The 27615-nt window shown below is 39.0% G+C and overlaps 1 protein-coding gene across 2 annotated transcripts; it reads right to left on the minus strand.

The window, feature by feature from the left end:
• RNF149 (ring finger protein 149) lies at positions 1–27365 on the minus strand. Of its 2 annotated transcripts, none has more exons than XM_069494030.1 (7): positions 26800–27365; positions 17653–17903; positions 16332–16400; positions 11665–11747; positions 9526–9622; positions 5594–5792; positions 1–364 (listed from the first exon to the last, which is right to left on the minus strand). In XM_069494030.1, the coding sequence occupies exons 1-7, from the start codon at positions 27248–27250 to the stop codon at positions 273–275; spliced, it is 1242 nt and encodes a 413-aa protein (XP_069350131.1). In that variant the 5' UTR covers positions 27251–27365; the 3' UTR covers positions 1–272. The 2 variants fall into 2 exon arrangements, with proteins under 2 accessions (XP_069350131.1, XP_069350130.1); XM_069494029.1 differs by having other exon boundaries at positions 5558–5792.
• Positions 27366–27615: the final 250 nt, after the last annotated feature.

Below are 27615 nucleotides of genomic sequence, written 5' to 3' on the forward strand. Positions count from 1 at the left end.
TTTTCACAGTACCGTAGTAGCCAGTCTAGTATTTAGAACCACCACTTGTCCTTTAGAGTGCCTTCCCTAGTTGTCTCTAGAACAATCTGAAACAACACATTGTTTATTGTAAATACTATATTTTAGTAGATAAATATATGAAGGGAAATCAAAAAGTTTCTAAAAGAATATCTTAGCCCTCTGTATATCAAACCAGAATCTGAAAGGTAAAATAATGTACATTATTTTCAAATATACAAACTGTGCTAAAGTAAAAAAAAAAAAAAAGTCCTTTAGTTCAAGCCAAAGTTCTGTCGGGGACACTTCAGTGAGCAAATGCTTTCGGAGACAGGTCCTCCATGCTGAGGGGCGCTCCTGCCGGCTTCTACAACAAAGCAATAAAAGCCATCCTATGTCAGGCCGTCAGTCAACATTCTGAACTTCAGTAACACAAACACAGTTACTTATTTCAAGATAATATACAGAAAAATTTAAATAAAACAACATGCAAAAATGACAGCCCATTCCAGAGACAGTCAACAAGAAAAATAGGTGAACATTTCCCCCATGTACAGTATGAGAGATTTCCCAGTATTCGCATAACCAATATTAATCTGATCAGCATGGTGCTATAAATAGACTCAGCCTGAGATGGTGGCACTAGAGATATTTCCAAGTCAAACAAGTAGCTATGGTGATGACGTTGTTGCCAATGAAAACAACAGCCACCATTTATTGGGTACTATATGCTAACCCTACAAGGTACCAATGAGTATGTTATATACCCCCACTTATAGATGGCAAGGAAGAAGAGGAGGTGGCATTTAAAGAGTATTACTAGGAGTACAAAATAGCAGTGCAAAGTCACTTCAGCACAAAAGGCTTCTTATAGCAATAGAATACTTCCTTAAAGATAGCAGCAGAACCAAATATTTCAAAAAGAAATATCTTCTTTTTGCCAATTTAAAATTTTTTTTTTTTTAAATTTTTTTTTTTTTTTTTTTTGAGACAGAGTCTCACTCTGTTGCCCAGGCTAGAGTGAGTGCCGTGGCGTCAGCCTAGCTCACAGCAACCTCAAACTCCTTAGCTCAAGCGATCCTCCTGTCTCAGCCTCCCGAGTAGCTGGGACTACAGGCATGCACCACCATGCCCGGCTAATTTTTTCTATATATATATTTTTTTTAGCTGTCCATATAATTTCTTTCTATTTTTAGTAGAGATGGGGTCTCGCTCTTGCTCAGGCTGGTCTCGAACTCCTGAGCTCAAACGATCCGCCCACCTCGGCCTCCCAGAGTGCTAGGATTACAGGCGTGAGCCACCGTGCCCGACCGCCAATTTAAAATTTTTAATGGCGAAATAACATAAGTAACCTTATCAAACTTTCCCCCAAGTTTTAAACATTTACTTTTTAAATTGACAAAATTGTAGGCTGGGTGCAGTGGCTCACACCTGTAAGTAATCCTAGCACTCTGGGAGGCTGAGGCAGGAGGTTTGGTTGAGCTCAGGAGTTCGAGACCAGCCTGACCAAGAGCGAGACCCTGTCTCTACTAAAAAAAGAAATTAGCTGGACAACTAAAAATATATACAAAAAATTTTTAGCCAGGCATGGTAGCACATGCCTGTAGTCCCTGCTACTCGGGAAACTGAGACAGGAAGATTGCTTGAGCCTAGGAGTTTGAGGTTGCTGTGAGCTAGGCTGACGCCACGGCACTCTAGTCCGGGCAACAGAGTGAGACTCTGTCTCAGGGAAAAAAAAAAAAAAAAAAAAAGCCAGGGGTGGTGGTGCGCGCCTGTAGTCCCAGCTACTTGGGAGCCTGAGGCAGGAGGATCACTTCAGCCCAGGAGTTCAACGCTGCAGTGAGCTATGATGGTTCCACTGCACTCCAGCCTAGGTGACAGAGTGAGACCCTGTCTCCAAAAACAGAAAAAGTATATATTTATGGTTTATAACATTTTAAAATATGTATATATTATAGAATGGCTAAATCACGCTAATTAATATGTGTATTACATCATATATTTATCTGTGGTGAGAACACATAAAATCTACTCTCTTAGCAACTTTCAAGTATATAACATGTTGGTTTTTTTTTTTTTTTTAATTTTTTATTATATATATATATATATTTTTTGAGACAGAGTCTCACTTTGTTGCCCGGGCTAGAGTGCCGTGGCGTCAGCCTAGCTCACAGCAACCTCAAACTCCTGGGCTCAAGCGATCCTCCTGCCTCAGCCTCCCGAGTAGCTGGAACTAAAAGCATGTGCCCTCATGCTCGGCTAATTTTTTCTATATATATTTTTAGATGTCCATATAATTTCTATGTTTAGTACAGACGGGGTCTCGCTCTTGCTCAGGCTGGTCTCGAATTCCTGAGCTCAAACAATCCACCCATCTCGGCCTCCCAGAGTGCTAGGATTACAGGCGTGAGCCACCACGCCCGGCCAACAACAACACATTGTTATTAACTGTGGTCACCACGTTATACATCAGATCTCTTTAACTCACTCCTGAGTGAAACCTGTACCCTTTAACCAACATCAGCCCGATCCTTCCCCACCCCCGAATCAAATCCTATGAAGCCCTTCCCCGCCCCCATGAGAGGGAAGCAGAGGGTCAGCTGGACGTCAGGGAGCAGGCTGAAGGGAAGCACATCCCCTGGGGCCTACCATTAATAATTTCCATACCCACTTGCTAGCTGCTCCCAAAGGTCTAGTGAATGTTGTCTCAACTCTAACTGAAACTACATTATATTCTGGAAGAACTAATGTCTGCATAAAATAACTGATTTTTCTAATTTAATGTTTTTCAATTTATATTGTTACTGTTATAAGGTAGAAGGAACATTAACACATAAATTAGGCCGGGCGCGGTGGCTCACGCCTGTAATCCTAGCACTCTGGGAGGCCGAGGTGGGCGGATCGTTTGAGCTCAGGAGTTCGAGACCAGCCTGAGCAAGAGCGAGACCCCATCTCTACTAAAAAAATAGAAAGAAATTATATGGACAGCTAAAAATATATATAGAAAAAAATAGCTGGGCATGGTGGTGCATGCCTGTAGTCCCAGCTACTCGGGAGGCTGAGGCAGGAGGATCCCTTGAGCTCAGGAGTTTGAGGTTGCTGTGAGCTAGGCTGACGCCACGGCACTCACTCTAGCCTGGGCAACAAAGTGAGACTCTGTCTCAAAAAAAAAACAAACAAAAAAAAACCCCAAAAAACAAAAACACATAAATTACCTGAAAATTTGCTGGTGAACAATATTTGGGAATAAAAAAAAGTACAATGAAAGAAAACAGAATGTGAACCAAAAAAAGGGGGTGGAGTGGGGAGGAGGGGGAACCCAGCTGCTTCAGACCATGTCTGACATTCTGTTGCTTTGTAAACCTCTTTTTTTTTTTTTTTTTTTTTAAATAAATCTAAGGGTACAAATGCAGTTTTGTTACATGGATATAGTGCATGGTGGTGAATTTTCGGCTTTCAGTGTAACCATCACCCAAATAACATACATTGTACCCATTAAGCGGTATCTCATCCCTCAATCCCCTCTCACCCTTCCTTACTTCTGAGTCTCCAATGACTATCATTGCACACTCTACATGTAAACGTTATTTACCGCCCACTTAAAAGTGAGAACATGTAGTATGTGTCTTTCTGTGTGAATTGTTTCCCTTAAGATAATGGCCTCCAGTTCCACCCATGTGGCCGCAAAAGACAGGATTTCATTGTTTTATGGCTGTATACTATTTCATCATGTGTGTGCGTGTGTGTTTGTGTGTGTGTATACACCACATCATCCATAGCCAATCCTCTGTTGGTGGACACTTAGGTTGATTTCCATGTCTTTGCTATTGTGAATAGTGCTGTGATAAACATACGAGTATAGGTATAGGTAAAATGATTTCTTTTCCTTTCCGTAGATACCCAGGAGTGGGACTGCTGGATTGAATGGTCTTAGTTTCTCTTTCTACCTTCTTTATTTCTGCCCACTATTTCAAATTATATTATCCTAGTTCTAAGAGGGCATTGAGCTGCGTGATGGTAAACTATAATACATTACCAGTAATAACAATGTAGAAAAATCTGGAGACTGCTTTTGAAGGACCTTTAGTCAGGATAAAGGTATCTGTCTTTAAATATCTTAAGGGTGGTCATGTACTAGAGAAAACAAATTTAGTTTTCTTTCCAGAGTCTGAAGGCAATGGCAAAAATCACACAGGTATGCACTTTGGCTCAATATGAGAGTCCTAAAAATAAGAACCATTTATAAACTCAACATGCTACCTTTGCCTCGTAAAGTGGTCCAGTCTTGGCTGGAGAGCTGGTTAAGAGAATGCCTACAATAGCCTGACCTTTACAATTTTGTAATTCTCTGAAATCCATTCTCCTTTTTTCGTTCACAATGCATTCTTTCTTCCTCTGGTACTGGTTTGAAACTTAAGTTCTAGTATTTCTACCTATCTTTGCCTCAAGAACTTAAATACGTTAGAAACAAACAGATTTAGTTTGACTCATAAGCTTCCTTTTCCAGGATGGCAAAATTCAAAATTAGAAGCATCAATTCTCCCCAGTTAATTCCAATAAAAATTCTGATGGGATTTTCTTTTACTTAGCAAAATGATTTTAGAATTAATCTTTTAAAAATGTAGAAATTTTCAAAGAGAAGAATAAAGATGAAGGAATTTGTCTTGCAAATACCAAAACATATTATTTGCAAATAATTATTTTTCACCAAACAATATGAGCACAACTGGTTAAATGTTTGGAAAAAAATAGGTTAAATTTCCCCTCATATTAAACCATGTGGATTAAGATTTAAATGTAAAATACAAAACCACAAGTACTAGCAAAATATAGGTCAGTATCTTTATAATCCTGAGATGAGAAAGACCCTCCTAAGTTAACATGCCTTTAATGCTATCAAAGGCAGAATCATGAAAGAATGGGAAACTAAATGATATAAAAGTTAATTTCTATCTAGTAAAAAACAACAAGAAGTCCAAGAGACAGAAATTGGAGGGAAAACATATAAAGTATATGACAAGAACCTAATATTTTCAATATATAAAGAACTCTAAGAATATAAAAAAATTAGTGTCTCCATAGAAAATCTAGGAATGAAATGAGCAATTCATAGGAGAATCAAAATGATCAACAAATATGAAAAGAGGGTAACCTCATCAGTAAACAAATACAATTCACCATATTTTACCTATCAGAACGACAGATGATAAGACAAGTGATTAAGATAATATATACACATAATGACTTCAAAGTGCTACTGATAATAAATGTCCATTAGTAATTTAAGGAAATTACAGAAAATCCAAAATGTAATACTAGGTAGCTATAAAAAAATTATCTATTTATTGGCACAGAAAGAGCTTCAAACACTAAGTAAAAAAAGGTTAACAGCACATGAAGGATGCTCCCCCATCCTTAAACATCTATAAATTTCTCAAAAAACAACTCGAAAGATATTTATCAAAATGTTAAAATGGTATCTTTGAGTGTGAGATTATGGTTTCCATTTTTTCCTTTATGCTTTTCTGCATTTTACGTATTTCTTAATTCATCTACTCACGGCATTCCATGGTTTCATAATCTGCAGGCTTCTCACCTAGTAGCGCTGTGTTTTCACCTGCATCTCCTTTAAAGCTGGCATCACAAGGTGGCTCAGATTCAGCAGGGGGAGCCAATGGCAGACTGCTCCCATTGCTTCTGTCATCATCGGATACAGTCAGACTCCAATTTGCAGCCACAACCCTGCTGGGGGGAGATTCTGGAGTAGGCGTCTCCTGCACGTCTTCTGGCTCTCCCTTGAGAATCACAACAGAAGAAAATGCCTTTTCTAAGGAAAGTAACAAGACCAAAGCTTATCTATCATCTGGCTCATCATTCATATAATATACTCTGTACTTTTATACCCTGAACCTGGCAAAAAGCACATCCATGTCTCTTTTATCTAGCATGAAAAAACCAATTACTTTTCAACAACCAGCTTTCTAAGACCTACATGTTTTTTATTTTAAAAACCATTTCCCCCCCTTGATACAAACAATGCTACCTTTTAAACTACTTGACAGAAGTGAAGCTTTCTCACACTTCCCTGCCTCCTGGACAGAGGATGGGATCCAGTCTGGCTGCCTGCTGCTCACTTAGGCCGTAGCCATGAACTCTGATTACTGCCTCGTGCTGTCTTCCCGTGAAGCACTAGGGTTTCAGAGACTAACAAGGCTTCTGAGCAACAGAGGGCTTCAGACTGTATTTTGATTTTCTTGAAAAAAAACAAAAAACAAAAACAAACTTCTGGCTCCTTCTTTGTAGATAGGGTGTCTGTCAGCTACAGTTTGCCTCCAACTTCCCTCCCTTTGCCACTTGCTGTTTTAAAGAAAATAAGGAGAGTGAGGGCCAAAGACTCCATCAGCACTACTACACTAAGTCTCAGCACTGAGGGATGTGCAAAAACCTCTTCCGGTTAATACCAGAGTCAAAGCTGTGTTGTGAGTAGATGGAACTGCTGGTGAAGTGACTGACTAAGTGAGGGGTTTCTGCAGGTTGACTGTGAACACATGGTTCAGAGTCTCACCATTACTTCAAGTAAAAATACCCCTTATGGGCACTCCACCTCCCTCCTGGTGCTCTCAGGGCTCAGGCACTGCTGGCCGGCTACTCCTACCACCCCCCCACCCCCCCTCCCCTTCTCCACCTGTGTTCTGGAACCCGCCCTCTCCTCCCTCATCAGTAACTAAACACCCTCCCACCCCTGTTCCTGACACACCAGTGACAAATCCTGTAGTTGTGGTGCCGCCACAACACCCAAGCTCCTGCTCACCCGGCCCCCAACCTAAGTGCCTGCCAGCCTCCAACCCATCGCTTCACCCCTGCGGACACGTCATCAACCTGCGATACACTGATATGTCTGATGCATCCTGTAATGTCCAGCTCGGCCGCCCCGTCAAGTCCATTTCCTCCATCTTCCTGCTTCCACCTGACACAGGATGTGTTCCTCCTCTATGCTCCCAAAGACGGCACTCAGAACATGCCTCTCTTGCCATGTTGTGTCTGTGTGTACGCCCTGACCCCCACCAGTCCACAAAAGGAAATCCCCAGGAGTCCATGAGTGGAGCGGCTGTGTCTTATTCATCCTTGCCTCTCTGGAGCCCAGCTCAGATCTAACACCTTACACGGCAATCCTTTGATCAATGCTTGCCGAATGAATGAAAACAAGTGACAAGTGGCAAACTGAAGTAGGTCCAGCTGCAAACCAAAAGATTGCCTTTAAGTCTGTGTGAAGGACTGCTGGCGACTCTCACTATGGCTATGAGGAAATAGAGAACTAGTTACTACAAGATAGCATGTCATTTAAAAATCCAATGCAGAAGGGGCCGATGGGTCTAAAGAAAATAGCATATTGTCTAAAAATGGAAAATTTTAAGGGCAAGATAAGTAAATTTCTTAGATTTAAGTCACTATAGGTTCTGTTCTTGAAAAAATAGTCATTCTGGATATATATATTAATATATATTCTAGATTTCTGAAACTAACATTCTAAGTAAGCAACTCAACCATATGTAAAATGAAGAATTTTGATTTTTAATATATGAACTATATATTAGCTATATTTCTAAAAAGAAAACTCAGGAGGATTAAAGTCTTTGTGCTAAAGTCAGTGAGATTCCTTAAAACAACTTTGAATGAGCTTCAGGGGATATCTAATGAAGGAAAGAGTTCTAAAACTTCACCAAGAAAAAAATCTGTCAAGGTCCCTATATTCTATTATTTAAAATGCCGTCCCTCAAAGGCTCATCCTCTCATCTAAGCTACAGTTCCTGGAGCAGAGAGAGGGGATGAACCAGGTTCACGAAGAAAGCATGTTATGCCATGCTAAACAGAGCTACAATTATTGAAAACCATGAATAAGTGTAATTTAGAAATTTTCAAGGAAAGAAATTTTCTAGACTGCAAAACACTCTGAGTTTCTAGTAAGACAGTTCTTGAATGCTGAACTTCCTCTGCCTGTGTGCATATAGTGAGGCATTCTGGAACTCACATCTAAAAAACATAATTCATAAAGAATTATAGTAGTTATTAAGGGTGAGGGCTCTTAAGTATCTTTTGAGGATACACTAAGCTAGAAGATAAGAAGACATTTTAAGCAGATCTGCTTAAATACAGTAACAGTATTGTTTCACGGGTCAGTTCTTTAGCCATGCCATTACAGAAGCTTACACAGCCATAGCCATTATGCCTTAAAGCTGCATAAAATGATCATCATAAAATTGGCTGGGTGTGGTGGCTCACATCTGTAATCCTAGCACTTTGGAAGGATGAGCTGGGACAATCACCGGAGGCCAGGAATTTGAGACCAGCCTGAACAACACAGGGAGACTCCATCTCCACAAAAAAAATAGAAAATTTAGCTGGGCATGGTGGCACGTGCCTGTAGTTCCAGCTACTCAGGAGGCGGAGGCTGAAGGATGGGCTGAATCCAGGAGTTTGAAGTTGCAGTGAGCTATGATGATGCCACTGCACTCTAGCTAAGGCAACAGAACAAGACCCTATCTTAAAACAAACAAATAAACCAAAACCCCCACAAAACACTGTAGTTTCTAATTCTACAATAAACTCTATCTATAAAACACTCTAAAAATATGTTTAGCAGCCAGAAAAATATCATTTGATAAATTACTTTTTCCCAAAGATCTTTATTTTAAAACTTTATTAATAGTATTTTGAGACATTAGTAATAGATTATATCGAGACTCTAAAAACAAAATAATATAACCACCTAGAAAAATCTATTTTTTCCCTCTATGTCCCCCTCTTTGGGTAAGGTGTAAATCCTGGAATTAAGCAAACTTGAATTTGAAGGCTGATTCTTCGTTAACTAGCTGTGTGACCTCACATGAGTTATGTAACTTCTCTAAGCTTGAGTTTCTATTTAGTAGAATAGGGATAGTAGCAGTTTCATACAGCAGTTGTGAGGATCAAACATAATTATATATGTAAGGCACGTGGCTACCTACTATAAAGATCTCTCTTCCACTTTGCCCTCGTGTCTTCTGAGGAAGGTCCCTCAGACCATTTAAGTATCACAAACTGATGGACCAAACTCAATGCAGGACAAATTTCCCTAGCACTATTTCGAACCCAAGAATAGGGAGAACTGATATCAACAAGTATTGGCTTCAATTTCCTCACATGTAAAATGTGTACATTAAGCCTGAAAATTTATGAGGTGCCTTAGATTTCAAATATTTTATGATTATTGTTTATACAAAACTATCTGGCATATATATATTCTGCAGTGTAGTAAACCAAAATATATTGCTCGTATTTCTCTCTGGGAAACATCATAGCATATTCTATCATCATAAATTTAGTGCATTGATTTTTTTTGGACGCCTTAAGATTTCATTTCTAATAAAGAAGTAATTTCTTCAGAGAACCACAAGGATGTTATAAGGTGCATTTTGCCCATTCCTTTTGCCTCTAATCACTCAGGAAGAACTGGGGCAGAGATTGAATATAAACAAAAATGTAACAAACCCAATATCTCAGGGCTTTGATGACATCAAGTTTACACATTGGACACGTTCGGTGATCCAAAAGCCATGGGTCAATGCATATTCTATGAAAAATATGCCTAAAAAAATTAAGTATGTGTTAATGTTTTAAAATAAATGTTTTATATAACTTATAAAGGAAATAAGACATTGTACCAACTCACCCTCTCATTACAAGTTACCTGACGTCAAATCAACATTCTAGTCTACTCATCTATCGTAAGTCATTATGTACTTTATCTTCCATGTTAAATAGAATCCGGCACTTCTAGTGAAATTTTCCCTTCACTACACAAAAATAGCATGGCTTACTTTCACCTCATGCTAGGTTGTACATTTTTGTGTGCCCCTGCAAGTTATTTAAAAGCCTTTTGGGAATAAATGTGGCATAAACTAATAGTAGTCAATAAATTAATGCTAAACTGATAGTACTTTATTTAAAATGACTATATAAAATATAAGACAGTATACTTACACTATACTATACAAGGTAGTATCTTATAAGATGACTTATATAAAATGATGCAAATTGAAACGCAGCAAATGTTAACAAATCATCTTTGGATGGTAAGCTTAACTTATTTTCTCTCTTACACATTTTTGAATACTCTACATTTTTCTATAGTGAGCACTTATCACTTTCAGAATAAAAAATGAAAAAAGGGATATATATTTTTCTTCTTTTACTGATTTGTCTTAGTTGGCTAACCTTTCTTCCTATGTGATGAATCCGTTTTCTATGTGTGATGAAGAAAAGGAATTAAGAATATAGGTTTTAGAGCCAGACAGACTGGACTCAAACTCCAGCTGTGACGCTCAACTAGCTTCCTACCCTCTATGCACCTACACCAGGGGCTGCTCTGAGGGGCACATGCAACATACATATGACTGCGCCAGGCACAGACATAATCATTATTCATGTTTGAAGACCTTTTCTTCAAACAGAAATTTGCTAGTGGAGTCAAAAATCACAGTACTTAAGGTATAATTTTTACAAAGACACAAAAGAAACATATTGGTTTTATTGGGAAATTTGCTACATAAAGCACAAAAGAAAATGCAGAGGGGGAGTCAAAACCCATTGGAACGTGCACGTGTAACACGTCTGCGCTTGAGGGTCAAGCACCACCTCAGCTTCGCCCCAGTGCCCTTGTGCTGTGCATCTGTGCAGCATCATTAGCATCATTTCCAAGTCAGGAAGACTTGCCCTAAACCAGCACAGAGTAAAAATTATTTTCTAGTTTAATAACTTTCTACAGAACATGATCAACCTATACTGACCCCAATTCATTAAGTACCCACTGCATCTACCCCATATAAATGTCTGTAGATTTAAGCCAGCTACGTTTATTCAGGAAACTGTTATCAAGAACTTAATCTACTATAAAGTCCTTGTACATATATTAAAGTACTCTGTAAATAAAGCAAAATATAATTGTAAATTAACCTGTGACTTGCTTCTACTAGGTGTGAAGTATAAATAAAGTTGATCAGACTTAAAGATAATTTCTGTACACAAAATGAACCCTTCTGCCAACAAAGCAGTTCTTTCAAAAACTTATCAAAGTATTCCATTACTAAAACAAAACAAAACAAAACAAAACAGCAACTGCAACTTCCTGTTGCTAAAACAAAGCCCCTAGTGTAACCAGCCAAAGGGAAGAATACATAGTTTACACAACCTCAGAAAGAACCCAAACCGAGGGTGCAAACCACTGCCCTCCTGACCCACTCATGGCTGTTTCAGGCCCTTTCCCCTGGGTCCTTCAATTTCCTTGCTCCCAACAAAGCTTACTTTTTGCATGGCTAAATGTGTAATGAAATGCCTAGGATTCTAATGAAGTCCTTGCTTATAAGACTAAAAGCTGATCTATGACAAACAATTTTAATGAGTCTTAATGGTCACTTAAGAGTCTCCTAAACAAAACAATTTTAAAGAGCCTTGAAGACAATATTCAAGTCCAAGCTTCTTTTCTAAAAGATGAGGTGGTCACAAGATAGCAAGATCTTCATATCATAAAAAACATGCAACTCTTTTGTCAGAAACCTGAAACTTGTCTGGCATTTTTTAACATCTTAGTAGGTAAAAAAAAAAAAAAAAAAAAAAAACAACAAAACATACTTGCATGGCAGAATTCTGATTATATCCTTTACTTTAAAACTTTCAATACACACTGCACAATTTTCAGCATCAACATCAATTCCCTGTAAAAAGAAAAGGAAAGAATTTATTGTTGGTATTAATACATAGGATATGCTTGGTAAACTCACTATATCCTGCCTAAACAATGATAAATTCTATTCTACTTTGGCACAACCTGAAACTGAAACACAAATTATTGTACTTGGTATTTACTTTTTACCACTATGAAGAAATAATCTAAAGAATTTGGCTGAAAAGGAAAAAGATTTCATTGTCTGCCTAATCAGACGTGAACAGTGTTTGTAATTTATGAAGCTAGTGTTCATGGTTTTTTAAAAATAAAGTATTCATGTTTTAAGGACTGTAGAAATATAACTGTCTGCTATATTATAGTAAATTATTTTTCAAACATAAAATTCATAATATAAAAAGAATGAATATACAATAAGCTACTTATTTTCTAGAATCATTAAAAAAACACCGAATTTACATCTGGTAAAGAACAGCGTTACAACTTGCAAATATGAAAATGCAAATGGTTAAATATCTGAAAATACTTTCCTCACTAGTGATAAAAGAATTACAAAAAAGTTACTATTTTTCATCTGATAAATTAACAAAGATACAAAGAAACAAAAATTGTTGGGGAGGAAGCAGTTTTGTGACAAAATTTCCACTTCTAAGAATCTATGTATGGGTCATAGACCTTTTTAGTGGTATCAGCCCTCCCTACTTCCCAAGGTAACACATGATCCACACCCCACTCCAAACCAAAGCAGCCAGGGAAAGAGTGGTCATCTGATCAAAGATAGGCCAATAAGATTCTCTTTCCTGGGATTCTGTGACAGGGATTGAGGAACCATCAACGAATGGTTACATGTGGCTGTGATTTGAGCAAGTTCATCTTATGAAACATGGCTACACTGTCCTCATGTAATTACTATATTTAAAAATACATTTAGCCATGTGCACCACTTGTTAAACAACGAAGCAGTAAAAATTTGATTCTGTATGTAGATATTGTTATTAAAAACTGTATTAAAATTAAGTTTAACATTTTAAATTATATGCTGCAATGAAAGTAAATATCATTTATCATATAATATGCAAGAATGATGAAATATTTTTTAAAGTCTCTAACAATGGTTTGCAAGTTTGTACATTACTGTGAATGAGTCCGGAAGAAAAGAATTAGAAAACAAACACTAGTCTCCAGAAGTGGATAAGATGTAGATCAAAGAAAACAACATTTTTCTGTATAAGTTTAAGGTGTAAAACTGCCAGAAAACCTATATACAGATGTTCCTCCACTTACCATGGGGTTATGTCCTGACTACTGAAAGTTGAAAATATTGTAGGCTGAGGACCCTAATCTCTCACCATATACAAAAATCAACTAAAGATGGATTGAAGGTTTGAATATAAGACCTGAAACTATAAAACTGCTAGAAGAAAATCTAGCTCCTGGACATTGGTTTAGGTAAAGAATCCGTGACTAAGACCTCAAAAGGACAGGCAACAAAAACAAAAACAGACAAATGAGACTTTACAAAGCTTCTGCACAGCAAAAGAAATAATCAACAGAGTGAACAGACAACCGGGGAATGGGAGAAAATATTTGCAGACTATATATCCGACAGGCGACTAATACCCAGAATTTACAAGGAACTCAACAAAAAAATAATAACCCCATTAAAAAGTGAGCTAAGGACATGAATATATATATTTAAAAGAAGACAAATGGCCAACAAGCTACAAAAAAGTTCAATGTCACTAATCATCAGGGAAATGAAAATTAAAACCACAAGATATCACTTTACATCAGTAAGAATGGCTTATATTAAAAGGACAAAAAATAACAGATGTTGGTGAGGATGTGGAAAAAAGGGAACACTTATATACTGTTGGCAGAAATATAAATTAGTGCAACCTTTATGGAAAATAGTATGGATTTCTCAAAGAACTAAAAATAGAACTATCATATAATCTAGCAATCCCACTACTGGATATCCACCTAAAGGAAAAGAAACCAATATATAAAAAAGATATCTGCACTTGTATGTTTATCACAGCACTATTCACAATAGCCAAGATATGGAACTGTCCATCAATGGAGGATTGGATAAAGGGAATGTGGTATACATACACAGTGGAATACTATTTAGCCATAACAAAAGAATGAAATCAAGTCTTTGGCAGCAACATGGATGGAACTGGAGACCATGATTAAGGGAAACAACTCAGACACAGAAAGACAAATGCCACATGTTCTCACTTATAACTGGGAGTTCCCATGGAAACAGAGTGTGGAACGATGGACAGTGGAGACAGAGAAAGGTGGGGGTGTGGGAGTGAGGATAATGGGAGGTTATTTGGTGGGTACAGCATGTGTTGCTCCAGTAACAGACACATGAAGGCCCTAACTTCACCACAATGCAATATAGCAATGTGGCAAAATTGAACTGGTACACCATGAATATATGCACATTTTTTGAAAAATGAAAAAAAAAAAAAAACCCACCAAAAAAATATTGTAAGCTGAAAATGCATTTAAGAAACTTAACCTAATGGACATCACAGTTTAGCCTAGCCTACCTTGAATGTGCTCAGAACACTTACAGTAGCCTCAGTTGGGCAAAATAATCTAACAGAAAGCCTATTTTATGATATAGTTTTGATAAATTCATGTAATTTATTGAATATTATACTGAAAAAGAAAAACAGAGTGGCTGTATGGATATTCATATGGTTTCTACTGAATGTGTATCATTTTTGCACCACCATAAAGTCGAAAAATCTTAAGTCAAATCATTTTAAATTGGGGACTGTCTGTATATACTCATGAACCATTTAGGGATCCTCTTTTTTTATTTTATATATATATATTTTTGAGACAGAGTCTCACTTTGTTGCCCAGGCTAGAGTGAGTGCCGTGGCGTCAGCCTAGCTCACAGCAACCTCAAACTCCTGGGCTCAAGCGATCCTCCTGCCTCAGCCTCCCGAGTAGCTGGGACTACAGGCATGCGCCACCATGCCCGGCTAATTTTTTCTGTTTTTAGTTGTTTGGCTAATTTCTTTCTATTTTTAGTAGAGACAGGGTCTCGCTCTTGCTTAGGCTGCTCTCGAACTCCTGAGCTCAAGCGATCTTCCCGACTCGGCCTCCCAGAGTGCTAGGATTACAGATGTGAGCCACAGCGCCCGGCCGATCCTCTTTTTTTAACCGTTCCTCTGACAACTTTTAAAAAACAGTCCCTGGAGGCATATTTGCAAAAATGTTCTGTACAGGAAGAGGATAATATTAATTATATTTATATAATTTATACAATTATATTTATATATTGATATAATTAATATTATGTTCTCAAAGATTCAATTCAGTAAATTATACATATGAATACACATCTTCTCATGCTTAAGAACCGAGATTTCCTGCTAAGGAGAGTACGTAGAAGGCACATTCCAAGAAAACTGTAAAACCACATGCTTCTCAAGTAACTGCCTGTGCTGAATGTGTGCAGTTTGTCACAGGTATTACTTGGAAACTCTCTCCCCAAGGACCATCAGTGATTTGTAAATCAGACACTAATCTTAAACTATGAGGTTTTTTTGTTTTTATTTTTTACTTTTTCTGTTCAACACATTTGCATGGAAAAAAACCAGTACCTTGCACAAACTATTAAAATTGAACTGTACTATAATGTAAAAGCTATTAGGGAAGAAATGGTACCTACCAATACAATTCTAACAGTATCTTAGTATTAAATATATCACATAAACCATTAACACCAAATTCCAAATTAAAAAAACCCAGATATCTATAATTTAACGTGTTATTTTTCTTTTAAACCTTTAAGGTCAGAGGAAGAGATTATAACCTGTAAAAAGGGTATAATCTTTTACTCATTTTTTTTTTTTTGAAAGGGGAGTGGAGACTGGAGGGTGGAATAGCAACTTAGTGAAATAACATGAAAATCAAAATAGCTGAATACAAGTATCAACATTTCACAGCATACAAGACAGACTATTAAAAGAATAGATACCACTTCATTACCAATAGTTTTCATTTTAAGGGATCTACCCTTTAAGAATCTGAGGTTCTAGATTCAGGATTTGTCCTATGCCAAAAATGCTTTAAAATTCTGGTATGATTTTGAACTTTTAAGTCTCAGATTGGCCATGTCAAAATGTTTCTTTTTTAAAAAGTAGTTTCAAAAACAAGTTTCTCCCCTTCTTTTTCACAAATCCCAGTATTTTCTCCTTCTATTTAATGGAATCACAGAGAATGGATAAGTAGTCTCAGATTTAACAGAAAAGAGTTTAAGGTATCAAGGATCTAGGGTGTAGACTTCACATTCTTTAGTTTCTTCATAGTTATTCTGGGTCTGACCAACACAACTTTATTCACTGGTGGGAATGTTGGCATAGTCCTGTAGGGAAACAACCAACCAATGTGACTACTGAGTGCCTGAAATGTCGCTAGTGTGACTGAGCAACTCAATTTTAAATTAAACTCATTTAAATGTAAATCACCACATATGACTAGTGGCTAGCACACATCTGGAAGGCTCTTCTCATACGGCACAATAAGCACATACATATTGCCTAGTCTAAATCACAAAACAAAACAAAATTCATGAAAATATTACCTTTTCTCCATGCTTTACAGTATGAAGTGGAAGCTGGCCAATAACTTTCTTAGTTTCTTTTCTATGGCTCTTGGGTAGGAAAATATTATCGTTATTGAAAATGTAAATTTAATCACTATTTTAAAGAAATTCACACATATAAGCAAACAGAAAAAATTTCATTTAAAAGGCAAAGTCTCCTGTTGTTGGGCACTGCCAAAAACAAACATAAGAAAAAAAGAAGTAAAAATATATTTCATTTAAAAAAAAAAGAAAAAAGAGAAAGTCAAAGAACTACACTGAATATAACTTAAAAAAAAAAAAAAAACCAAAACCTTCCAAAACAATAAAAAACCATTTAAGTTTTAATATATAGAACAGCCATATGTAACTTAAGAGCTATGAGATCAAAAATACTTATTTTTTTCTTTTTCTTTTTTTCCCTGAGACAGTCTTGCTCTGTTGCCCAGGTTAGGGTGCAGTGATGCTCACTGCATCCTTGAATTCCTGGGCTCAAGCAATTCTCTTGCCTCAGCCTTCCAAGTAGTTGGGACTAAGGTACACACTACCAGGCCAGGCTAATTTTAAAATTTTTTGTAGAAATGGGGTCGCATTATGTTGTCCAGGCTGTTCTCCAACGTCTAGCCTCAAGTGGTACTCTCGCCTCTGCCTCCCAAAGTGCATGGATAACAGGCATGAGCCAATGCACCTGGCCAAAAATACTTATTTTCAATTCCTCTATTTCAATGTTGGCAAGAAAGTAACAAGTGAGGATTGGGTCCCATACACTCATCTATTAAGATTTCTAAAAGGAAAAGGCCCTTCCTAGTCATCAAGTCAGAGAGGTCAACATTTCATGATGACAGAGTTAAGTGTGTTTCAAAAGACCTGCTTGGGAAGCCTCTGGCTCTTGGACTGTACTCTTTTCTGTCACTGGGACAGACAAATGGCTTTACAGCTGCTCCACAATGGAGACAGGAGGCCCTTCCTCTGTACTCTTTGCCTTTAGGACTAGTCAGAGAACCAGCGTTACATGAGGGCAGGTCCACTCTATCTCATGCTTGTTTGTCAATCTTTTATGTCTGGAAAAAGGCAAAGAGGGTACCTGCAGGAACCAAACATGCAAAAAATGTCCCAGTTTAAAGGTATCTAATTTTCTACAAAACAGGGATTTAACATACTCCAATTAAAAAGTTCTTTTCAAAGAGTCATTATGACTACTTAAGTATCATGAGTGAAAATAAAATTAAGAATATGGTCAAATGTAACTTTAAGCAGTACATGAGATTTATTCATGAACTATCTTTTAAAGAACAAAATTAAAAGAGTTATCCACAATTACCTGACTTCCAAACTGTGAGCCAGTATACAGGAAACGCTGTATATAGTAAAATATTAGCCAGGCTAATGAGATAATCATCATGGTGATGAAGGCAATGGCCACAAACACCACAGACTGACCACTGATGAACTCCTGTACATGACGAGTGCCAATCCCTATGGTCATCTTTACTGGAATTCCGTTTTGCACCAGCTCCCAAATTTCTCTTCCTTTTGGGTAACTAACCATAATGACAACTATATTTCCTGTTCCTGTAGGAAAGAACAAAGAAATCAATTAAAGAACACAAAATAAGATACAAAGAAAGTTCAGAGAAATATAAAAATACTATGGTTATCTATACATTTACACTGTAAGTTACCAAAACTGGTTCCAAAAGAGAAAACAGACCAATTTCATTAGAAGTAGTAGAATAAGTTTCTAAGAACTATTCCCCAAAAGCCAGAGCACCATTCAATTTCACAGGTGAAGTTTAGCACCAAACTTTAAGGAACCATACAGACCAATTTCACTTATGAATATTAATACATCATGCCTAAAGCATGTCCATTAAAATCAGGGGGGCAGTATGAGAATTTCTACTATGATTACTATTATTTAACATTGCTCTGAGGGCATAAGTAGACACAAGACAAAAAAAATTGAGAGACAGAAAAAAAGGAGTAAAATAAATAATTTTACAGGAATCTAGCCATAAATTAATGCAATAATCATACGTTATCAATGTGATTACAAAAAACCTTAAAATGCTGCTTCTAAAAGTTCACTTAGGGGAAAAATAAGATGATCAAAAAACTTTTTAAACTGTAAAACCTGGACTAGTGTTTATAAAGTAATTAAAACAGTGTGGCAGTGACATATGAAGATGCCCACAGAATGAAACAGAATAAAACACACAAAAATAGACCCAAATACATGAAAAAATTTAGTGCATGGTAAAACCACATTCCAAAGCTACAGGGTAAAATGAATTATTTAAAAAAAAAATCATGTAGGGGTAACTAGGTATCATTTGGGGGAAAAAAGCTGCATCCTTTTCTCATAATTTACATGGAAATAAATTCCAAGTAAATCAAAGATTTAAATATATTAAAAAAAGAGAAAATAGGCTGGGCGAGGTGGCTCATGCCTATAATCCTAGTACTCTGGGAGGCAGAGGCGGCAGGATAGCTTGAGCTCAGGAGTTCGTGACCAGCCTGAGCAAGAGCAAGACCCTGTCTCTACTAAAAATAGAAAAATTAGCCCGCCATCTTGGTGTGCACCTGTAGTCCCAGCTACTCGGGAGGCTGAGGCTGGAGGATCATTTGAGCCCAGGAGTTTGAGGTTGCAATGAGCTATGATGATGCCACTGCACTCTAGCTCAGGTGGCAAGAATAAGAGACTGTCTCAAAAAGAAAAGAAAAAAAAAAGAAGAAAAAAAGGCGGGAGGTGGGGGGGTGGGGAGAGAAAACATACACGGGTCAAAAGAAACATGGGGATTAAAAATATATGATATTGGAGAAAAACTTCTGCAAGTATGAAAACTGCCTCAGAGGTTCTTTAAAAAAAAAAAAAGATTTGACAAAGAAAAATAAAAATTTTCTCCATGGCTAAAAGACAGTAAAATCAAGGTCAAAAGTCAAATAGTCAACTTAGGAAAAATAGATGTAATGTAATAAAGACAAAAAACTAATTTCCTATAAGAAAAAGAACAGAAAAACAAAGGATATGAAGTTGGTTTGCAGAAAAGAAAATACAAACAGGTTTTTAAAATAGCAGCTTTATGGAGATATAATTCACATACCGTAAAATTCATCCTTTTAAAGTATACAATTCAATAGTTTTTAGTAGGTTCACAAAGTTGTGCAACCATCACCACTATCTAATACCATAACATTTTCATCACCCCAAAAAGAAACCTGTGCCCACTGGCAGTCACCCCCTAGGAAATGGATTTTAAACATATGAAAAGTTTTGATGCAAATAAAAACACATTATCTGTAAGACTGGCAAAGATCAAAAGTCTGATATACTATATTGGCAAGAGTAAGCATAAATCAGCACTCTTGCACACTGCTGGGGGAGTGAATGACTGATTACACTCTTGTATGGAAGACAATGCTATCAAAACATTTTAAATGCTTGTCTTTCTGACCCAGCAATTCTGTGTCTAGGAACTTAACTGCACAGATGTTCTTACACATGTATACAATGAGATACCTATAAAGATATTTATTGTCAATGATTTTTCCTAAATTTTTAACATCACAATCTAAATGGCCATCAAAAAGAAAACAGCTATATAAATTACAGTATGTGTATAAAGGTTGAACCAGCAGCTCTGTAAAGTACTGATAATAGACAGAAGAGAGAAGAAGCAACATGTAAAACTGTGTGGATAGCATGATGGCCTTAAAAAAATACCCCACAGAGCTGTATGCTCATACCAACACAATACCTCTGGAAGGCTACCCCAGAGACTGGGGACTGTGACTGCTTTTGGGGAGAGGAGCTGGTGGCTGCAGGGTGGGGTGGGAGCCTTACTTTGCACAGTAAAAATTCTGCACCATGTGCACATATTATCTATTGAAAAATAATTTTAAAATGTGTATAAAGAATGTTCTCTAACATTACACGAAATCACATTATAAGACTTTTATTGAAGAGAGAAATTTAATCTGTAGCAAATCCACTGTGGATCTCGGTCATCAGGATTTAGTTTACTGAAATACCAGAAGGGCACCCTTCTAAGGTGGCTCCTGTCTGGAAGCTGATCCTATGACCCACCTGAGCCCGCAGCAAGAAATGTAGTCTCCCTGCACTCACAGGACCTACCCTGTCATCACTGGGGAGGAAGGTGTTTCTTGCCTTCAGGAAAATCAACAGCTACTAGTTAAGAAAGATATGTATACAAACAATTATGCTAGTTATGCCACATACAATTATATGGCACTTTACAAGCTAAAAGCCTTTTTTATAAACCTTCTTTTGTGGAAAATTTCAAGTACATTCTAAAGTAGAAAGAACAGTGTAATGTTCTATGTTCCCATCTCAGTTAAAAGCTTTTATACAGGAAAAAAAATTTGTTTCTATGCTCTGATTATAGCTGATACAGTTTCTGGTACTGGTATCACCTTCTTTGTGTGGTAATGGGGGAAAAACAACTGTGAAGCACTTTTCACATTTATATCTCATTTGAAGCAGAAAAAGACCACATTATCTTTCTACAGCTGAGGGCTCAGATATCTTGAGTGAGTTGCTCAATGTCATATGACACCTAAAAAGCCACTTCCAAGGTCTGAAGATCCAGCTCTGAGGTAGCATTCCTTCCCTGTCCCCCTTCATGTGGGACACAGGCCTCAGAGCCACACAGACCGGGGTTCAAATCTTAACTCTGGTATCCACTGCCTGGAGGTCTGGACAAATTGATCCCGAGAATGTTTCTGCAACTATAAAATGGGGACGAGAATGAGCCTATTTTGACCTGCCACTTATTTAACAAGCAAATAACAAAGAGCTGTAGAAGGGGATAATTTTGTCTGGGGTGTAGGAGTATCTTTCCCCAGGAGGAACATTTGAGCCATATCTCAAAAAAGAAAAACAGTTTACCAAACAAAAGAAGGGAGGTTTTCTAGACTGTGAAACCATCATAAATACATATTTTGGATGGCGACCAGCCCAGTTGAGGTGGAAGATTAACTGAGATTAGAGAGGTTCTTGAACACCTAAAATCTCAAGACTGGGTAGGGGTGGGGGAAAGGACATTGCCATCATGAATATCAGACACCCTGAGCTGAAAACACTTGTAATGTCAATCTGAAAATTCTCACCTAGGAAATTAATCTTAGCTCACTCACTGAGATAAAAGAAATTATTATTTTTTTTAAAACTGCCCAGGATGAGGGCTAAACTATGCTTATAGTTTGCTATAAGCATACTATACTACAATCATAGCAGCAAGATTGCTTCCGGGAACTATTTTATATTAACAAACTCAGAATGAAGATTCTTTCCACTCTGATTTGCTTTTCCAGAACATTTCTGGAGATGAACTGGAGGCAGGGCAGTTGCTCAGGGTCAGTACTTGCACAACCCCAGGAGGTGCCAGGCACAGGCACCGCAGCCAGCACCACCCTTACCTCCGGAAGCATCACCGCTTCTCTGGGCCAATCCTAGAGAGCTAAGCTGCTCAAGTTATCCTGTACAACTGTGCCTCAATTGGCACATGAGAACAAATCATAGCTTATTTCCAAACTAAATAGCTGAATTTCCTCAGAGAAAGCACAGAAACTCAAAGACTTGGAACCAGAGAGAAAAAGTCCTTAGAATTTTTTCTCCCCTAGGCCTTATCATTGCTACCAATCTTGCTTGACTAAAAATGGTCATCGCACAATGTCTCCCCCTCCAAAAAAACCTATACACCTCACCATTAGACAGAAAAACTCATTGAAGGCAGTTTCAGTTTTATTTTTGTCTTACACTTAGTACAATGTCTTTGCACTCAGTACATGATCCTAAACTTACTTTTTGGCAATAATAAATATCAAATATAGTATTTTTAGCAAGCCAAATACCCATAACATAATTTAAAATTCTTCTGTGCCAAAAGTAAAATTGTATTTCCATTTCTTTTGAAATTTCTGTGTTCCTCTTATCATCTTGTGAAAAACAAACCAAAAAAAAAAAAATGTAAAAAATTCTGACTTGGTCAATAGCTTCAAGTGACATTTGAGGCTAGTGTACTGTTTCTTCTCACAAGACAACCAAGTTGATTTCAACATTCTCTTGAAGGAGATGGGAGCTACTGAAATATTTAAAGTAGTGGATTAGATTTCTGTTCTAGAAAACTAATTCAGGCAGCAAGAAATCACATTTTAAAGTTCCAGCAAGAGAATCCCATGAACTTCCAGGTTTTCTTTTTTCCAATAACTTAACTGCCATACTCTCTCCACTTTTTCCCCCTCTGGAGAATTCCTGGTCAAATCTTTAAAATTCAGCATAAGTTCAACTGAAGGCTTTTCAGATCACCTGCAGTCAATGTATCAATGCCTCTTAGATACATCTCTTCTTACACACCTACTATAATTTCTTTATAGGTCTCCATCCCTCACCAGACAAGTACTACCTGTTCTTTATTAGTTTCTGTAGCTCCAGCATCAAGCAGTGATGTCCCTAAAAGGGTTTCTGCATGAATGCATCAATCTGAATAATTGGCTTACCTTCTAGTACTACAGTTGAAATGACCCAATAAGGAGAATTACAGACTCCTTAGCTGGGGAAATAGTACACCAGATATGAATGTAAATGTCTTGGAAGTTTGAAGCCGTTATGCAAAAGAAATGTTTTTATGGCTGGCTAGGGTGAGTAAGGAGGACCCTCAAATAAATGCAATTCTCTTTCTGGTACTGTAGAATTTTAAATTATGTTTTGGACAATTTGGCTTCTTCTACAATAGTCTGTATTTATCGAATATACTACTCAACAATTTCATTGAGAACTTTTTTGCAGCGCTATTCCCACCACTCAGAATGCCTTATAGCCCACCCACCTCTACCACACACTACACACACTTTCCCCACAAACTTTAACTTGTCCTTCAAAACTTAACCTTTCTGGGAACTGTCCTACGCTATAAGGTACCATTTCTGTTTTCCTATAGCATCAAAATGCATTTTAAATTTAAATCTAAATTTTTAGATTATTTTTGACAGTGTAGCATTATAGATCATCAAGAATTTATTATTCACTCATAAATGACTATTTACCATGCTCTGCAAATACAAAATACACACCTCTCAATATGTGAACTCTCTAAAGGTCAGGGATTTCTCATACAGGGATATTTGTAACCTCTCCTGCTCCCCTCCATCCCAACTCTGGCCCTTTCCTCAAACATAGTTCTAAACTTTGCTAGTACTTGGCATTCAGTAAATAATTGTTAGAAGAACAAAAGTATTATTCTTAAAAGGCTATGCCAAGATTCCAGCTAAAGGATCAGCCTGTTTATTAACCAACATATCTATGTTAAGGCCAATACTCTATAAAAGCTTTCATTTTGATGATTTGACTTTTATCAATTTCTATCTATCTTGGTCAAGCTAACTTCTACACCTCTGCAATACCCAGATTAGATGCCCTTCCTCTATGCTTCCTAACCACCTGTGCATATAATTCTGTCAGGGTCCAAACCATATTGTCTGGAAAGTTCTGTTTATCACTTCCACTAGAACATAAACTCCTCAAGGGCAGGTATATGTCTTACGCATTTCTAACCCTCAGCAGGTACAATACTTGACCCAAAGTGACTGCTCAATGAATATAAGTCCACTAAAGTAAATGGAATTAACTTTGGGCATTACTGTAACAGTCTTTATGTTTGTTCTGACAGAATATTATCTTAAAGTCATAATCTTTTTAGAGGCACAATAAAATACTGATTTAAATCCAAAAAGTATCTTTTGCTGGCTTCCAGTAGAGGCAAGCAATAGGTTTCAGAAAAACTGGAGAAACTCTCCCTGAGACTTGGGAAGGGACTTCCAGTATCAATTTTACAGGCAGACCCCTCTACCTATTTCACAGAAAACCAGTATTACACAAGAACACTGGGAACCATGGAGTTAGCAGTTTTTTCCTGGCTCCAGCCACATTTTGACAAAATATAGGAGGCCTGAGTCTGAGCTGACTTCCAGGCTCTAAATGGTCACCTCCAGTTCAAGTATCTCAAAAGCTGGCTCCTGTTCTGACTTCTAAATTACACTCTCAAACATCACAATATAGTTGTACTCATGTACCTAACTGGGCCAAGTTCTGCAAGGGTCTTTCTATTCATTTTCTGCAGTCACTACTGCAGTACTGGTCCTTGTATTTCTATTTGGACTGCCCCCACAGTCTAACTGGATTCTCTGTTTCCAGCTTTTCCTCTGTTTAATCCATTAGTCACACTGCTACCAAATAAAATAAAGGTCAGTGATTCAAAATGTTGGATGATTTTGTCACCCCCTCCCCATTCTGTGAACATTTGGTTGCACTGAGACATTTCTGGTTGTCAAACTGTGGGAATGCTACCTGGGATACAGTGGGTAGAAGCCAGGGATGCAGCTACACATCCCACAATGCACAAGACAACCCCCTCTCCAACAAAGAATCATCTGGCCATAGATCATCTTGTTATCTTGGGCCAATCATTTTAATTCTTTGAGCATCAGTTTCCTCATTTGTACAATGAGGTTAAAGTATCTACCTTCAGGGGATTTCGGGAACATTAAGTGAGCAGAACACTGAGCACACTGTCTACACGTTGTGTGCTTTAACACATTTTTAAGAAAATTGCTAATTTTGCTTCTTTTGCCTTTTTTCTCAAACAGAATTATTTTTGTGCAATAATGGGAACAAAAGCCCCCAAGAAGAGGATTTCAAATGAACAACAAAGAGGTGTTTCTCTGGGCCTGGATAAATTATATGCCAATAATATAAGCAAGGTTGCTGAACCATGGTTAGAACAATTGCTACTAGCCTAGAAAGCTGTTTAAGTCATCATCAAAAATGTAGTAAATACATTTAGAAAACTGCAGGTCGCTGAGCCTGCCATTTAAAAGAAAAAGTCTACTTAAGATGTGTGTACAGGGCCCAGCATCAGGGAATCATGGCACACTAACCTCTTTTCTTTGACAGAACTACTAAACTTGGGAATACTGTTGATAGGATGTATCTGGAATGCTATATGAAATGTGACAGGGCCTTTCATGACAGTCTTGTGGAAACATGTCTCGGATATAATGATAATTAAGTAGATTTGAAGTCACTGGAATAACTGCACCAAAGGTGGTAGCCTAGCTAAATGCCATCACACGGACATCTGCTTTCATTCTCACCACCCCCCTTCCTGTTGCAACTGAGGAATTGTCCTTGTACTGAAGCCAACCCGGTTCTGAACCTAGCCTTCTAAAGGACTGATGCCTTCAGTCACCTCTACCCTGGGTCTCTACAGATCACTTCCACCCAATGTCAACCACACCTTACCATCTCCTGCACGACCTTCTCTTGCCCCTACAGTTTCTACCCATCTCTCTCAATCTTCAGACAACCTTCTCAACAGAGCAGTCCAAACAATTCCCACTTCCTCAACTGTCAACTAACTGTCTAGTGTTCCCAGCACTCCAATAGGCCAAATCCAATGTTACTTTTCTGTCCTCATTTTACTGTTAGGTCCTGAACTTGCATTCAAAAAGCCAAAACAGAACAAAACACAGAAGTACAGGAAAAAAGATGTCTGACTTAGTAACAGCAGAAACTTGGAGGGGGAAAAAAAAAAATCAAAGTATAGAATGAGTCAATCGCCCCTGAGGCATAAAGCAAACGTAATCTTAGAAGGCATAACAAAAATATACTCTCTGTGTACTGTCCTGTCTTACCTAGAATTCAGTTCCAAGGATGACATTTTCCACAATTTAATGCTTTAAACTATCATTAATGCCTGAAGATGCAACCTACTTCTCAGGGGCACAGCGTATGTAGGGAGGGTCGCCTGGCATATAGCACGGTCTTTGCTTGAATGAACACAAGTTAACTTTTAAAATTTCACCTAAACTCAACACCCAACGAATGTGACTGGTAGTATAGCCAGTGTTACAGTCCTGTATTTAGCAAGTGAGAAAACATACCGAACTTAAATATAGGTTTTCTAACTCCAAGTTTAGAACATTCACACATGCTTCATGAAAGTGAAGAAACCAGAGTGCCACCAGGCCATCACTTGACGTGGTTAAGGGACAACCCGATCATGGAGTGAGCTGGGGAAGAACTTCAATTCCTATCCACTACCCCCAACCCTGACTTTGGCGAGTGGTTAATGGAAAGGGACCCATGATTAGGAATCATGAGACTTCCCACCTGTTAGAACCACAATCGTCCTCCACTGGATTTTAATTTTAGTTCGCCTCACTGCCTCCGTCAGATGGCACTTCCTTTCACCTCAATAATCAAAGGCAAAGCTTGTCTGTAGATCTGCCTCCTTTCCAACAGCACCCGGGGAGCCACACGGAGCACATCGAGTGCTTCCCTAAAAGTTCCGACAGCCGGAGGCCATCAAAGTCGCGCCTCAGCCCACTTCGCAGCCGCTGCCAGCGCCAAGTTCCCGCTCCAGCTCCCGCGCTCCCCGGCCCCGCTCACCCGCGTGGGACATGGACGCAGTGAGGTTCCCGTAGTGCTCCTCGTTGTAGAGGACCACAGCCGAGGCGTTCCTCCGCGCCGCCACCAACACCTTGTCCTTGAAGGTGCAGCCCCCGCGCGCCACCAGGGCGACCCAGGGCGCGGACCCCCGGCAGCCGGGCACTATGAAGCTCGTGTCGGGCGCGCAGCCCTCCGGGTCTCCGTCGGGCGCGCGCGGGACCCCTACCAGCCCCTGCACACTTTCCTTGGGCGAGCTGTCGCCGAAGCGGCCGCTCTCCGAGACGCTCCACACCGTCAGGTTCGTCTTCGGGGCCACGTACTCGGTGCCCACCACGGCCGAGTACCACTCGAGCGCTCGGCCCCGGGCCCCGGGCGCGCACAGGGCCAGGGCTAGCAGCGCCAGCGCGCCACGAGCCCCAACGCCGGCTTTGGGCCGCCGCTGCCACGCCATGGCCGCACCCCCGGGCTGAAGAGAAGGGATGGGAGGCGGGGGTCGCGGGGCACGCGACCCCGACGGACCGCGCAGTGCTAGGCCACTGAAGGGTACAGAGACGCCGCCCGCCGCCCGGCGCCCGCCGCGGATTCCTGCCTAAGTGAGACGGGGCGGGGGCGGGGGCGGGGCCACGGCGCAAGCGCACCTGGAGGCGCGGGGCGTGCGAGGCGGCGGGAGGCGGGGTCGGCCCTGGCCCCGCCCCGCCCGCCTCGCGGCGTCGTGCGCCGGGGGTGCAGGCAAGTGTCTGGCCCTGGGCGTTCCCGGGGCTCTTTGGAACCTGTGGGCGGAGGCGAGGGCTTGCGCCAGCCTAGAACCCCTGGGGC

The sequence above is a fragment of the Eulemur rufifrons genome, chromosome 19 (assembly GCF_041146395.1).
Source record: "Eulemur rufifrons isolate Redbay chromosome 19, OSU_ERuf_1, whole genome shotgun sequence".
Lineage (NCBI taxonomy): Eukaryota > Metazoa > Chordata > Mammalia > Primates > Lemuridae > Eulemur > Eulemur rufifrons.